General features: G+C 39.1%; 1 protein-coding gene across 1 annotated transcript in view; it reads right to left on the bottom strand.

Annotated features, from left to right (window-relative positions):
* Positions 1 to 10,847, bottom strand: part of DAP (death associated protein) — a 69,732-nt gene extending 58,885 nt beyond the window's left edge. Inside the window, exon 1 of the mRNA XM_027869135.1 lies at positions 10,687 to 10,847. Coding sequence (XP_027724936.1) covers positions 10,687 to 10,741 — 55 coding nt within the window. The 5' untranslated portion in view covers positions 10,742 to 10,847. The remainder of the gene's footprint in view (positions 1 to 10,686) is intronic.
* Positions 10,848 to 17,379: the final 6,532 nt, after the last annotated feature.

Here is a 17,379-nt window from a genome sequence, read left to right as displayed (position 1 = left end):
TAGCTTTCCCCAATAGGTCTGGCAGCCTTCCCACAAGCAGAATTAAGTAACAAGCATTCAGAGATATAGGGGGAGGATAAAGATAGAGGGGAAAAAGTAGCTATTAGTGTTCTGTTCTTATAGTCTTGCTCCTTGTGATTCAATGATGTCTTATTAGGTGGACACAGCAACTGTATTTTTCTGACTGGGCTAAGTATTAAAGGCCTTCCTGAAGGCTTCTTTCCACCAATCAGAGTGCAGAAGGGATTTGCATCTCTGAGAATAAGCAGCTGTTATAGTGAGGTTTTGGTTATTACGTATTAATTATGTTATTATGAAAAAATGTTGGGCAGGGAAACCTGATGGAAAGGAAGCCTATTTTTTTTAAAATTAGAAATCTTAGAAAACCAATTCTCAGCTGCTATTTTTTGAAAAATGAGTTGTGTGCATAAAAAAACCTCCTTTATAAGCATGAGGTTTTTCTCCTCCAAAATTTCTATTTAATATTTTTTTCCATTTTTTTCTTGGCATATGCTCTCTAAATGTACTTCCAGTCTCATTAGCTACTTGTATTTTTCAAGATTACAAGGAGAGTTCTGGGCAGATGCATGCACTAAACATCATTTCCTACTCCTGTTCCTCTCCTCACCCCTCCCCTATACCAAATCCAGAATTAACCTGTAACAGTCTTCTAAAGTGAAGATAAAAACAATCTGGCAAATAAATCTAAGACTGATTATTCCCTAATGGAAGGAAGTAGTAGTGAAAATAATAAAAGCAACGCATACTTGACTTTGGAGTTTACATATCTCATGCTTGGTTCCAAGAGCCTGGAGAGCTCACAGAATTTCAAACAAAATAGGGCCAAAGCTTGGCTGCTGAGATCTGATACTGGACACTTAACCACCCCATTCAAAACTTTCCCTACTCCTCACTCTTGCTAGAAAGACACCAACATCTCAGTCTTATGAAAACAATGGCTTAGGGATAGTTTGTTTAGTGCAGCCATTCCCTAGGTTAAAGGAGAGTACTACAATTAAAGGCCTTCTGCTGTACTGGAGGAGTGTAAGTAAAGAAGAAATGGTAAACTGAGTCAACACAGAGCATTTACCATCCACTACACTCCAAAACGGGTATAAGTGGGGCACAACAGTGGCTTCCTATTGCTAAGAAAATATTACTTTGTCTATTTCATTTGTAAAGTCCTACACAAGCTAGTCCTAACCTATCTCTTTGGCCTCATTAGACATTTCTCCATTCCCAGGCTCAACTATCCAATTAACCAGAGCTTCTCTCTTATCCTCACATTCTAACTCACATCTTCGTGTTTTTTTGCTTGTTTATTTTTGCATTGGCTGTCCTCCTGCCCAAGATATACTTTCTCCTTCTAACTGACTCACAGAATCCATCTTTTTAAGAGGCAGCTCAGTAACATCTTTTGTATGAAGCCTTCCCTGATCCCCCTAAGTGCTGGTGCCTCCCTGATCCCCCTAAGTGCTGGTGCCCTTCACATGCTGGTTTATGAGAGGTTCTTAGAGAGGATTCAGGAAATAATCCGATACATCAGAAAGAAAATTATTTTAAAGAAGAAATAATGTCAAGAAATAGACAAACGGAAAGATAGGAAAACAGTCAAGAAAGAAAAGGAGCAATGACATTTACATAGCACATTAATATTTGCAAAGCACTTTTACATATACTTCTCACCCAGATCTAGCTTATATAAAACCTATGTTCAACTTCTAGTTATACTTTAGGTGATAATGTGTAATTGGGAAGATAACATAAGAAAGACAGACAGGCACAGTGGCCACCATGCTGGTCTTGGAAGCAGAAAGATACTGGCTCAAATTCCACCCGTGCACTTACTAGCTGTATGTAAAAGAACTGACCCTCTCAAAGTCTCAATTTCCTCATTTGTAAAATTGAGGAGGTAGGGGTTGGACTGAATGTTCTCCAAGGTCCTTTCTAGCTCAAAATTTATAATCCTATGAAAGTTCTGAAGTAAAAAGAGAACAGTATAAAAGATATTAAAAGTAAGGTTTAAAAAAACCCTTTCCACAATAATAACTTATTTTAAATATGATCATATAGTACAATTAGTTTGTGTATATCCACTTTTGTCTTTCCAAAGAGATCATATTTTAAGGTGATGAATATATTAGTATTAATATGGATTTTTTTTTACACTGGGGGATGTGAGGGGGTTTTTTGGTAACCAAGATAAAATTAATGATTTAACTTCCATTTCAATTAAGTAAATTTACTTGATACTAGCATAACACATTGCTTAGCACAGTAGATAGAATGCGGGGCTTAGAGTTAAGAAGACCTGGGTTTTAATCCTACCTCTGAAGCTTACTATGGAAACATGGGTTCATTTACCTTGTCACAGACAGGCTGGTGGAAGGGTAACCCATTCTGAAGATATCACAGACTCTTACATATTTTCTACAGAAATTTAACCACAAAGAAAACGGTTTTTTTCCTTTGTGCAATTTATCAGTTATCTAATTAATAAGCATCAGAATACTTTAATATTATTAAATTGTTATAATTTTGCTGGAAAATGCAGTATGGGTTTTCCCCAATTTTTACCCTAATAACTATAACATTCTTCCCCTCCATCCTCCAATTTTCCTAACTCCAATCAAGGTTAAAAATACATTAAAAAAGTCAAAATTAGTAACACTCCACCTTGTCATAAATTAGATTTAGAGTAACTTTAGCAACATATGGCTCTGGCTCCAAAGCGAAATGGAGGGGAACTGGGCCAATCAAATGTATTTAACAATGAGATTCTATCCACCTCACTGACACAAGCATACAAAGACTGGCAGGAATGAGTAATAGTACAGCTCATAATTATGTCCTCTTTTCTGCAGCAGAATACCATTACTGCTGTTAGATGAAACAGAACCTCACTAATTCTCACTTTGCTAATCTGTATATGCAATAACTCTCATAAAACAAGCAGTCTCACCCCATTTCTCTGCAAATATTTAGTAGTAGAGTGCCACAGTGAGGTCTCAAATCATTAAGACTTGATTATTTTTACAAAGGACTGCAAACTGCAGCACATTTGCTAGCACATTATGAAGCATCATCCATCATTCATAAATAACAATACTTTGTATTTACACAGCACCTTTCTCCCAAGCATTTCAAAATGCTTTACTAACTGACTCATTAATCTCACATCTTAGAAAGAAAGGTTTGGCAAGTGGTGCTATTTCTCTGTTAGGGACTACTCAGGTGCCAAGAGGTTAAAGCATTTAGGCCCAGTCACTCTCAGTTATTTATAGGCAGAAATGAGTCTGAACAATAATTTTACCAAGACACACTGCTCATTTTGTTAAGGTTTTCCTTATCCTCTCTCTCTCAAATATCAGGTAACTGCTATCCCACCAAATCAATCTGAGTTTCAGCCAATAATTAATACAAATTAGGATAAGTCCATAGATTTGGAAAACATGGTAGAATGAAAACACCAATTGATTCGGAGTCAGGTGACATTGGTTTGAATCTCAGCTCTGTCTCCTGCTACCTGGGTAAAACTGGGCAAGTTATTTGACCTCTCTGGGCTTCAGTTTCCTCATCTGTAAAAAGACTAGATAATGTCCAAGATCTCTTCCAGTCCTAAAACTACGATTCTATGCTTTAGTGAAATAAAAACTAGGTATACCATTAAAGAGGTCACAGGTGAAAAGACCTAGAAAAAAACATATCCATTATGAAGGGCCTATGACAGTTCGTGCAATACACAGTCTTAAAGTGGGTTCTTTGCCTGATGAACAGATATTTTATTTTGGCCAAGTACAATACAACACACAATGTACACACACACATAATTACATGTGAAAATTCATTTCCCTGATCTCTGCCCAACTTCTAGATATGACGGTTAAAAAAAAAAAGTTAAAGGGGACTTGTCTTATTCAAAGTGATTCAGTTTTCCCAAACTAGTAGATTAAGAGACTGTATTACATAAATTACTTGATAGAAAGGGTAGGAAAAGGGGCTAGAATCATGACACTACTTGGTTTTCTTACAGTAAAATTCTCATCATGGGAAAGACATTCCATTTTGAATCAAATGATATCCATAAATGATAAGTTTTTGACGTGTATCCCAAGAGGATTATGACAGAGACAAAGTTTAACTTCAAATAGCTGATTATATCAAACTATGTGCAATGCTTTCTCAATATTAAGCACAGGTAAGGAGTGGGCCTTGGCCTTGGTAGGGTATACCAGGTGGCACAGTGGATAGAGTGCTGATCTTAAGAGTCAGGAAGATTTGAGTTTAAATCCTTCTTCAGCTACTATCCTAGCTGGGTGCCTTTGGCAAGCTACTTAACCTCTCTCTGCCTGTTTCCTGAGCTATAAAATAGGGATAATAATAGTATCTACTTCACAGGGCTGTTGTAAAGAACCAATGAGATAACATGTGAAGCAAACCTTAAAGCACTATATAAATGTGAACTATTAATACCTGATAATAATACTATTAAGAGTCCACATTTGTATAGCACTATAATGATTTATTAATAATGATAGCTAGCACTTATATAGTGCTTTAAGGTTTGCAAAGTGCTTTCACAAATATTTCATTTTACACAATGGGAATTTAGATGAGAAACAAACCACCAGATTTCCCTGATTGGGCATTTAGAAACCTCTATTTGGCTATTCTCATATGAAAGTGATGAAATATTTACATTTTTAACCCCCTAAAACTGCCTCATGCCACTACTGTATAAGTCAAATACTATTTCAAGAAAACATTTTGTATGACTGGAAAAAAAAAAGATTTTAAAGATGAGAAAATAGATCACTTATTTCAAGAAAAAATTGATAAAATAAATCTAAAACAAAAAATTAAGGATGATTAATTAACAATGCAAACTTTTTTTGTAACATGGCTCTATTTAGAAGCTCCATGAATCCAATGGACCCTTTCTCAGAATATTATTTCTAAATGCATAAAATAAAACACGTAAAATTACAAAGGAATCCAATTATATTACATACATTTATCAGCATATTTAAAAAAAAAACAAATTCACAGAACCCAGGTTAAGAACATCTCCCTTAAGATATGTTCTGGTGGGCCTTGACCTGTACTGAAGTATACTAGCAACTGCACTGGATAAAATTAAGTACAATTTTAGTTATTCAATCAGGATTAACTCTCATCTACTATATGTAATTTTAAGAATCACTAAGGAGTAAAGTATTTAATACTTTCCCCTCCTATTGAACCAGATGTTATGGGATTAAAAAAATAGCTAGTGTAATGTATAAAAGCTATAAAAATGAAGCTCACTGGAAGGTATCATTAAGGTAGAGATATTAACAATTTTTGAGACTTGAAAAGTATGTTTTTATATAGGGCCATTTGTCTTTAGTCAAGGACAGCCAAAGAGATTTTAGTCAGAGAAGGTGAAATATGTGGAGATATTTCCAATCCAACAAGCATTCACTAAATACCTACTATGCTCAAGTCACTGTGAATAAACCTTCAACGAGCTTATGCTCTGCTCTGTTTTCCACACTACACTCTTAACAGTGGGAATTATGAAACATTTGAATACATGGCTATGCGATTTCTGGGGCCACCTTTTATCTTTAAAGGAAAATTAGTAGCTGTGAGTAGTTAGGCAAAATTGGGCCTAAAGACAGGTGGACTGACTAGATGACTTCTAAATGTTCTTTCTACTCTGGTGGTTTAACATTTAGTATTCCTAGAAGATGGCTTAGGAACCAGACAGGATTAACTCTGAATATATGTAAATTCTACTATATATGTCATGCCTCTACTCAATAAACTGCAGTGGCTCAAGAGCAAAACAAATGCTGTTTGGTGTGGAGATACCCCCCCCCATACATCCCTCTAGGTTTTTGTCCCATATTGCCAATTGCCTTCTAGACAACATAAAATGGATGTCCCATAAACATCTCACACTTAACTTGTCTAAAACAACTCATTAGCTTTCCCCCCAAACCTCCCCTTCTTCTGAATTTCCCTAATTCTGTTAAGGGTATCACCATCCATCCCCATCCTCCTAGGCTCATATTTCTTGCTGACATCCCCAATTTATCATTCTCATATACCCCCTGCCCCGCCATGTCCAAACCTATGCCTAATCTTGTTCTTTCTATCTTTATCTCTTGCATAAGTCCCTTTCTTCTCCACTCACAGCCACCAGCCTCATCAAGGCCCTTATCACCTATTTCAAGGACTACTGAAGTAGTCTAATTGATCTTCCTGCTTCAAATCTCCTACATTAATCTAACCTCCATTCAGATGCCAAAGCGATTTTCTAAAGCATAGGTCTGTCCAGGTCAGCCCCCTACTCAGTAAACTCTAGTGACACCCTGTTACCTCCAGGATCAAATATAAACTCCTTCGTTTGGCATTTAAAGCTCTTTACAACTTAGATTCTACCTCACCAATCTTCTTATACTTTAGTCCCCTTCATGTACTCTATGGTCTAGCTACATTGTCCTCACTATTCTTCGCAGATGGCATGCCACCTTCATATGCATGTCATTTCACTGGCTGTCTCCTAGGCCTGGAAAGCTCTCCTACCTCACTTCCACCTCTTTAGTGCTTCCTGGTTTCCTTCAAGACTCAGCTCAAATCATTCCTTCCTACCTTCTACAGGAAGTCTTTCCAAGTTACCCCAGCCACTGGTATCTTTCCTTTAGAAATTTACTTCCATTTTCTCTGCAGACAGCTTGTAGTAACTATTAGAATGTGAGTTTCTTGGGAGCAGGGACCACCCATTTAAAACTATCTCTGTGTCTCAGCACATAGCATATGATATGATATAATATAACATAAGTATTTTTTAAATGCTTGCTGAGTGACTTTCGTAAACTACTAGCTCTAGCCTTATATGATCAGATCTCGAGAAGCCATCTAATCCAGAGTTTCTTAACTGGGGGCCCATGACTCTGTAGTTTTAAAATTTTGTTAATTGTATTTGAATATAATTGATTTCCTTTGTAATCCTAGATCTATTTTATGCATTTAAAGACATTATTCTGAGAAAGGGTTCATAGGCCTCAGTAGATGCCAGAGGGGTCTATGACACAAAAAAGTTTGAGAACCCCTGATTTAATCCCACCATTCATTTTAAAGATGAGGCAGCTCAAGTCAGCTGACTTTCCCAAGCTCACATAGGCAACAGACATCAGAAGTACCATTTGAACCCAGGTCCTCTGACTTGACCTTCTTCCACTGTATCAAGTTGCCTTCCTCTTTCACATTCCATACAATCAGCCTAATGATGAAAATATTTCCACAGTTCAAAGACCTGCATCCCAGTCTTGTCTCTGATGCTCATTAAATGTGTGATCCTAGAAAAGTCAACCTTTCTGAGCCTTAGCAATGACAGGAAAAATTATACACGTGTGTATATTTTTTTACACACAGTAGATGTGTACCTATGGCTAGTCAGTTCAATTTTCTGAACTCTGGTTACCTTGTCTATTACATAAGGAAAGTTAAATAAAATCATCTTTATTGTCTCTTCCAATTCCAACAATTAGAGAGAAAGAAGGCTGTGTATGAATCAGTTAACACACAAGATGGTGAAAACCAAATGGCATGAAATACATGAGAGTATTCTGAAAACTGTAAAGCTCTACACAAAATAAAGAATGATGAGAAGTGAAAGTGAAGATAATGAAAACTAAATCACCTCCTTCTCATATCCTTGGCTTTACATCGTTAATATGTGGATGAAAAAAAAAACCCAAACAGCCCAGCAATATGAATATTCACATATTCAGCATCATATAGTATACCAAAGCATTCATTTGATTTTACAAAATGTCAACTAGAAAGTCAGAGGTTAAATCTATATGGAGCCAGTTATGTCTATATGATGTTATGACCACACTGGAAGGACATATATGTGTGTGTGTGTGTGTGTGTGTGTGTGTGTGTACACAACTGAATAACCCACCAGATATAGGTTAGTTCCACACTGGAAGGACATATGTGTGTGTGTGTGTGTGTGTGTGTGTGTGTGTGTGTGTGTGTGTGTGTGTGTGTGTGTGTACACAACTGAATAACCCACCAGATATAGGTTAGTTCTCCAAAGGGCTACAGCATTGAAAGTTTTCTCATTTTACTGGTTCATACATAGCCTTCTTTTCCCACAAATTTTCGAACTAGAAGGGCCAATACAGATGATTTAATTCAATACTCCTTATTTAATAGACAAAGAAAGTGGAGTTCAGAGAACTGAACTGACTTGCCATAAGTATACACCTAGTTAATGACAGAGTTAGGCCTAGACCCAGGTCTCCTATTCCCTACTTTAATAAACATATTGCTGTAGAACACTGCCTCTCTTCTTCTTAACAATTTATTCTCTCATTTTATGCATGAATCACTGTTCATTTTGCAATTCTCAAAGGCTGTTTATTTTACAATTCAAAAAGAAAAATGAGTGTTCTGAAGTTTTTCCTTAGGGATCAATATTTCTAACTTAAACCACAAGGAATTCCATTATAACACAAGTCCTTTTTAATATAACTTTGTTATATGGATTCAGCAGTGTCATGGGTCAGACCATGTCCCATGAAATATATCCATTACACAAAGTAAAAGCCTGATAGAACACAGCTAATCTGCAAATGGAATCTTGTCACCTAACACCAGCATTATAAGAGATTCCTACTTTATAAAAGTCAAGAAACCTTACCCATTAGATCTTAGCTATTTTCTGCACTTAAAGGTTCAATAAGGAGGTCCACAAAAGAAGCATATTGTGAGGAACATCTTAAAAATTAGTTTATCCTAGAGGTTCCCAAAGCCTACTTTTTGTTGAAATTTAAATATTTTCTCATGACACTTAAAACGATACTTTAAAATAGAAGGTAGACATTTTCTTACCAGCAATAGTCAAGTTTTTTTTCTTATACAGATGCCTCAGTTTCAACTTTCAAAAAAAAAAAACCACTCAGGAATGAGGTATATTTAAGGAATTCTTAATACACAAGACATTTCAAAGAGCATTTCTTCAGTCAACCAATTAAAGGTGGAAAACATAATTCCACAGAGATTATTACCTGAAATCTCTTCAGGGAGAAAGAAAGGAACAATACATACCAGAAAACATAGGCAGGCCCTGTTCCTTTAATATTCTAAGTTGTTCCAAGTTTCTTTTACATTCAACTAACACAGCCAATTAACACATTAAGGATGAAACATTAAATGACAATGGTTCCTGCTGTCTTGTCTGCTTCTTTCACAACCAAGCCTTAAATCAGGAATGCTTTCTTCACACTTAGAACCTCAAGATGTATAACTCAAAGGGATGATAAAAATTACGGTCAAGACAATGCTGAAATGGAGAAAAACAAAAACCTCTGCACAAAAAGGGGGAAGAATAGGGTGGAAATGTCTGTCTTCTACTTCTCACCTAACTTATAATTGTCTATATTTAGATTTACACTTCATTATTTTAAAAAGTGCCTTTATCACTTAAATCAGAACTTAAGATTTTGCTTTGCAATGACCTTGTTGGAAAACAATGGGAAATTTAGAGGGTCAGAGAAATTAAGAATAAAATGTCATTTTGACAGAGAGCCATGATTGGAAATATTTTACTTGTGCTTTAGCAAGGCATTGTCAGCCTCAGATTTATCTTAATCAGGTCACTGGCCAAAATTAACGTACAAATAATTTTACAACCCTAAAAAAAACCCCAAAAACCAACAACCCTAACATATGGTCATTCCAGATAAGCATGCACCACTGAAAAGGACTCTGATTATAACTGCCTGGAGGAGGGTTAATTAGCATACCGCTCCAATAAGTCTACCAGAACTTAAAGCAGGAATTCTTAACATTCTTTTGGGTCATGGATCTCTTTGGCAGTCTGGAGAAGCTTGTGGACCTCTTCTCAAAATAATATTTTTAAATGCATAAAACACCCTGGATTACAAAGGGAGCCAATTATTTTGAAATAGAATGATGAAAATAGTTTTTAAAACAGGTCTGCGGACCCCAGGTTAAGACCCAGTCAAGGCATGGCTGCCCTTAACCTCACATCTACAAATGGACGGTCCCAGGAAGCTTTCCTCCACCGCTAAAGAGAAGGACGAGGCTGATTTGTTTGTTTTTTAAAACAAACAAACACCATCACAATAGCTTTGTATTTCCTAGGTGGTGTGTTGGGTGTGCATGCCAAGGCCGCCACGGGCGCCCTGGTCTTCATCAGTGACCTGTCAATCACATCGCTCCAGACAAGTGCCAAGCTCCTGCAGGGGAGGGCGCCCCTCCTCCAAGCCTCCAGCAGTGCCGGGGTCTCTAGGCCAGTCCGAGCCGTCCCGGCCTCCGGGCCCCCCTTCGCGGCCCCTCCCCAGGTGGGGCTGGCAGGGGGCGTCCCCCGTCGAGAGGGGACCTCCTCCCCCCACCCCACCTCGGGCCGGCTGCCCCGCACACCCCTTTCTCCCGGGGCAGCCTGCGGCCGAGCCCGGGAAGCTGGAGTGTGAATTACCGCCTCGCGGGGCACGTGGGCGGCCCAGGCGGGCGGTGCCTCGGGCCGAGGGAAGCTCGGCCCGGCCTGCATTCGCAGCCCTCCTGGAAAACACCCCCGGTCCTCCTGCTAACTCCTGGGGCTTGGCGGGGGGCAGAGGAGGGAGGGGGCGGGGTGGAGGGACGGGGTGAGGGATGGATCAATACCCGCAGGAGGGTGTCCAGCTCTAGTCTCTACTTTCTCGTCAGTAGGCGAAGACATTGTGGACACTGACTCGCTCTCTCCTTTTTTGTCTCGGTTCGGGGGCCCGGGGAGCTGGCGACCGGCTGCGCGCGCCCGTCGCTCGAGGAGCCCGAGCGCGTCGTCGCGTTGCAACAGCTGGAGCAGCCGCAAGCTGGGCAGGGAGGCACGCCCCCTCCCTCCCCGCCCCAACTACCGGGATGGGCGGGGCGGGGCGACGGACTCTGCTCCCTCCCCCGCCCCCGCGCGCCCCCCCCTCCACTCGTCAACGTGGCTTCTCTGTGGCCCTGGCACCCTCGAACCACCCAGGCGCTGCCCTGGCCTGGACGTACGCCGTGACGTCACAGCGTTCTAGAACTCCCTGTGTCGCCCTGTTCTAGGGGCTCAGCTCGCGGCTTGCCACGTTCTAAGGGCTCGCGGGAGAAAAAAAAAATCATTCCTTAGTTTTGCAACCCAAAGTGAAACCGGACGACTGAGCATGTCCGGGCTGACTGGAGAGCCACGTCGCTGCGGGTTCTTTGCACGGCTCCCCTTCATTTGGAGGAGGGGGAGGGTAGAGATAAAACTGAAGGCTCGGGGTGGAGGACCGCTCAGTCGAAAGCTGTTTGGGGAACTAAAATTGGAAAGTTCTCTGGGGTGGGCGGGCGTGGTGCCAGGGCACTAGTCTGCTGGTGTCTCCTTGACTACAAAAATGTTCTCGAATGGATTCATTCCACACCAATCCCAGGGTCGCTTCCTGGGCAGGCGCCTGAAACATACCTTGAGGTCATAGTGAGAAGCGGACGATTCAATTCAGTAAACATTTATTAAGCGCCTACTATGTGCCAGGCACTGTGCTAAGCGCTAAAGATAACAGAAAAAGCAAGACAGCCCCTGCCTCCAAGGAGCTTACAATCTGAGGAGAACGGGACCAAGGCTGTTATTTGCTCTTCGCAACACTTGTGCGGGGCAGCCACCTCCTTAAGGGAAACGGGAGACCTAGTGGGCATCTGGGAGCCTGGGCTGGGGAAAGGACTTATTTGTAAGAAAATGGGAGACAAGCTGGGGGAGCTGGCGGCTTTCAGAATTTCAAAGACGAATACCTGCAGAACAGTTCTCATTAAGGCGCAAATAAAACAGCACCTGTGTAGCCCAGGGCTCTGAGAAGTCTGATGTTTCGTAAAGCAACAGATTCGCTTTCGCCTATTCATCTCAAATTTTGCTCTCTTCCCTGCCCTTTTCAAATAGGATTCCTCTGTAGAACTCTGCTCTGTCTCCAGGCTGCTACTAAAATCCTTAAAAGTACTCTTTGGAACTCTTTCACTGGATAAAAATACATCGTGTCTCAGGCTCTTCAAACTTTTGAGCTTACTATATTTACTCAGGGGGTTGTGTTAAGTGTGAGTTGAATTTCAAGTATCCATGGTTTCATTCCACTTTAAATTGTAGCCTAACCAAGCAGATTGCAAGAGATCTGATAGCCTTGGCAGGATTTAATGAATTTCCTGTGGCCAAAATATATTCATCACCCGAAGACCAACCCAATGGCAATGAATCTTTGAAAATTTAGCCAGGCTGGCTCTTCCATCTGTCACCTCTTGATTTGCGCCGGATTGTGACAGAGTTTGTGCTCCAAAGGTTTATAAAGCCTTGGAGAACCCACTTTCATTACCTTGGCACTAACATGGGGCATCGAAAAAGAAATACGGTAGAGGTGCAACATCTGTAGGATGCATAAATAACTGTGGCACAGTTTGGTGTGCGATTTGACTCCTGAGTTTTATCGTGAAGGTTTGATACCCGAGATTACAGGGAATTGATGCAAATATGTAAACACAAGAGCCCTTCCTCAGTGGTTAGGTGGTTATAAGGGATATGAAATAGCAGTTTTCAAAAGAGGAAGCAAGAAAGCAAGGTTTTAAGTCACTAATAAGAAAAATACAAATTAAAACAACTCACCCCATACCCTTGAGAAGGCCAAGATGACAAAATGCAACAAAATCATTGATTGTTGGGGGTGGGGCCTCTGTGGGAAGAAACGCAGCTTAATGCACTGTTGGTAAAACTATCATTTGGCCTTACTATTCGAGAAAATAATTTAGAATTGCACAAAACTTTTGAACTAGCAATGTCATTACTAGACATACTCAAGAAGGTCAGAGGCACAGGGAAATCTATGAGAGAAAGATTTATAGCAGACTTTTTTTTCAAAGTGAAGGCCTAAAAGGGAGACAGAATGGCTGAACAAAATGTGGTAAATGACTGCAATGGACTTTATTATGCCACAAGAAATGGCCAATAGGAAGGATTTAGAGAGACTTGGGAAGACTTACTTGAGCTATTGCAGAGGAAAAGAACTGAGTCAGGACAACTTACATCATGACCATAAGATAAAGGAAACCACCATTGAAAGACTATAGAACTCTGATCAGTGCTGTTAACCAGAGGACTTGAAACAGGTCTCCTTCCTGTCAACAAGGAGGTGACAGAAGATAGATTCAGAGTAAAGCATTTTCACGCAGGGTCAATCTGTTGGTTTGTTTTACTAGACTGTGCTTATTTATCACAAGGGAGGCTACTGGGGTAGAGGGGGAAGAGAAGGCACGTCATTGGGAAGGGATGGTGATGTTAAAAAAAGAAAAGAATATCAATAAATATATCAGTTGTTTTTTTTTAACTTGAAAAGAGATGAAGGTAAAGAAAAAGGGAGAATTGGACATTCTTTGAGAATGGATTAAAAGCCATGGAGTATGTTTTCCCCAGAGAATATGGCCAGCTGGTATAATGTACAATTGTTAGTTGTAGTGCTTTTGGTTCATTGATTTTCTTTATAAATACCATATGAACATTACCAAGGCTTTGTTTATTTTGCTTTTCCTCTTCCCATCGAGTCAGCTAAAGATGTCTCTTCTCTTGTGTGTATGTGTGTAACTTTTATTTTATTTTTACCATTGTAAAAATACACACAGTCAAGCAAATCAAATTACCACATTAGCCATGTCCAAAAATGTATGTCTCATTCTGCAGTTTGTATCTCTCACCTCTCTGTTGGGAGGTGGGTAGCACAGCTCATCATTCATTTCCTGAAATCATGGTTGGTCCTGCATTGATGAGAGTTGAGTTTTTCAAAGTTGTTTGTCTTTTACAATGTTGTGGTTATTGCGTAATTTGTTCTCCTGGTTCTGTTCATTTCATTCTGTATCATTTCATACACATAGAAACACAAGAGCTGTTCCCCAGTGGTTAGGTGGTTATAAGGAATATGAAATAGCAGTTTTCAAAAGAGGAAATGCAAGCTACCATAAAAAATGTTTTAAATCACTGACAGGAAAAATACAAATTAAAAGAACTCAGCCCATACCCTTGAGATGGCAAAAATGACAAAATACAACAAAATCATTAATTGTGTTGGGGGGAGGGGTTCTGTGGGAAGATAGACATCTTAATGCACTGTTGTTAAAACTTCCCTAAAATTGCTCCTTGTGTCATTTCTTGCAGTACAATAGTATTCTGTTACATTCATGTACCATAATTTGTTCAGCCATTCCCCAATTGATGGAAACTGACTTAGTTTCTAGTTCTTTCTCTTTACAAAAATAGCTGTTATAAACATACCTCTTCTCTTATAACCACTTTCAGAAGATGTGGAATCTAGAATTATAACCACATTGGGACATTTGAAATGTCATTGTCCCATTTGGGGATTCTTGGCCCCAGCTTAAAGTCCCCCTTTCTTTGTTAATTATGGTAGCAAGAAAAGTACTACCTAAGGATTTGGTAGTAACTATTCTTGTCAGTATTTCTGTAGCACCAGTACCCAGTTTACACTCTCTTAGATTGTTATTTGTATTAGATCAGAGAAAGGAAAAGGATGAGGAAGATCCCCTCTGTTCTAGGGTCTGGTTACTGAGTCAGCATCAATCCAGTCAGCACAATATAATAATCAATTAAAACACTAGTTATAGAACTGATTGACAGCTCAACCATCCCATTTGATATCGGTGAAAGACAATGAAAAAATAATTCCTCCACCTACGTCTTTATGTGTGGACGGTAGCTTCCTGAAACCCATTAGTATAACATTCTTTCTGGAGGTGTTGGCTAACTTTGAGAAGCATGGAGAGCCCACTTGATTAAAATGCTATAAAGACTAACTTTGTCATTGGTTTGCTTGGAATTTTTAAAAAATAAGTTTTACTCCAAATTTGAGTTTTTCATTAGGACTTTTCCAAGGGTATGAATAATGCTAAATACAGACTAACAAGAATCTAGATAATGAATGGAGTGCTAGTAACACTATTATGATTATTGACTTCCCTATGGATCAACCCACCATCTCTGTAACTATTCAGACACTCCTTTCCCTTATTTCCACTGCTTTTTCCACTGTACCAAGTTATTCCCCCACCTCCATCCCATCCCCCTATATCCTTGTCTACACATAGGAACCATTCAGTAATGCTAAACTCTATCCTTGCAACACTAAATATTTCCAGTCATGCTGAGGAAGGATATCACAAAATTTTTAGAGAAGTTCTCAAAACAATGTTAATTTAAGATCCACTCTGAGAAACAAAGATACACAACATGATGCTTTGGGGAATGAGGAAGAAGGGATCACAAAAATCCAACCGAAAAATGAGAGGATTTTGCAACTTCAAAATGACTAGAAATCATTGAGGTTTCAGATAAGAGATCCAGTTTGTCAGGTGGTTACAATAGAGTTTCAATTGAGTTTGATAGACTTTTCTCAAAAAAAAAAATTCAATGGAAGGGTTGGGGTTAGATGTTAGTTACATTGGCATTTATTCCTTTGGTAATTGGTATCTGAAGAAAAAATTAACCAGTCTGAATCTTAGGAAAATTTCTTTCCTTCTTTATTTGGAAGCTAGAAAATAGAAACTGGAAAAAAAAAAAAGATGAGAGTAATATAACTGTGAATACTGATTTCCTACAGAATTGCAAATGCCATATAAGTTATTTATGAAAAATGTGTTTTAGCAGAGAATGCGTAGGATTGAGGTTAGGAATCATTCTATTTCTAGCTTTTTCACAAAGTCATTACATGACCTTGTGCAACTTATTTAAACATTATGTGCTTTTATATTGGAGATAATAATATCTATCCCATGTGGGATTTCAGCAGTTAATAATATTATTTCATAACTTTTGAGAAACTTGCGTATAAAACTCTACAATGGTATATGAATGTTTGTTGAGTTGAATTGAATTGAATATGAATTACAATGGGAATAAAGAATAAACATGACAAAGACATCAAGTATAAAGAGGCTTTCAGCAATATAAAATCAGCTCAGGGGATTATCACTCTTGAAGTAGAGGAACAACCTGTTTTTATTATCTTTCTTTTTTTCCCCAGAATTTTTAAGGATTAGGGTGAGTTAACACATAAAATTAAGCCCTTCACAAATAATGGTTATTAAAAAACTGTTTGCAAGTTCTTCAATATCATGATGTCATATATATCTTTCCCTCCCTGGCTCTCTACACACTCATTAAGAAGGATTTTGAAAAATCATCCATTTGATAAACATTGATTAGCTGCTACAATATGCAAAGACCTGTGCTGGGCATGGGGGTTTAAATGAAATATTTCTCTCTTTAATCTTATACAATATCCCTCAATAGAGGGACAAACCACAGACAGGTGAGTATAATACACAATATCACATGATAAGTTTGTTAGAATGTGTCAACTGGGGGGACAGAAGCGGCCTCTAACCTGTGGGTGGCCGGAGCTGAGCAAAGCAGGCTAGAGGCGATAGAGTCAAGAATCAAACAGAAATTTAATTTGAAAGTGAGGGAAAGGGCTTGCAAGCAAGGACATGTGCCTGAGCTTTATCCCTAGTAGAGGGGCCTACTTTAGTGTGGGGAGATCTCAAAACTTTTACCAATGGCTGTGCAGTGAGCTATAGCCCTGACAATGAGGGGTAACAGCAGCAATCTGACAAGTTTGATTCATGGCAGGGCTTCATGAACAGAAACAATTCTGGGATTTTGCTGGGGCTGAGATCATCCAAGACCCTCTAGAAAACAGAGGGTCTCCTACTATCTTGTGAAGTGTTACCAAATAAAGTGTCCTGCTTCATTGTCTTCCTAACTTTACACCTTCAGATCTCTCAACGTCATTCTTCATCCTCTCTTTTGTTGCAATCTGGGAAGAAGAGTGGCCCTTTTCATTGGCAATGATGATCAATGCCTTTACTTGTGCCCTTGATCCCATTTGTTCCTTTCTGTCATCTGGGAATTTGTCCCTTTCATCATCCTTTCTTCCTAATTTTCAATCTCTCTTTATCCATTGACTTCTCTGCTGCTTATCAAAATCCCCAGAGCTCTTCTTTCTTGAAAAAAACAGAAACAAATCTCCTTTCTTTACTCGATGATCCTTATTATCCTATCTGCCCTTTTCACAGCCTAACTCCTAGATAAAGCTATTTATACTATACCTCTACTTCCCACCTCCCACTGACTTCTGAACCTCTTGTAATCTAACCTCCTACCCCACCATTTGATTGAGTCTACCTGTACCACATTATATATCTTATATCCAATCAGTTTCCAAATCTTGGTGATTTTATATCTTTAACATCTCTTTTATCATCCCTTTCTCTCCAGTTCCATCACAGCCACACTAACTTGGCTATGCTCTTATTATTTCT

Source organism: Vombatus ursinus, unplaced genomic scaffold, assembly GCF_900497805.2.
Source record: "Vombatus ursinus unplaced genomic scaffold, bare-nosed wombat genome assembly UNPS02014791.1, whole genome shotgun sequence".
Classification (NCBI taxonomy): Eukaryota; Metazoa; Chordata; class Mammalia; order Diprotodontia; family Vombatidae; genus Vombatus; species Vombatus ursinus.
Note: the sequence above shows the minus strand (reverse complement) of the source record. Positions and strands in the feature narration are given on the sequence as shown.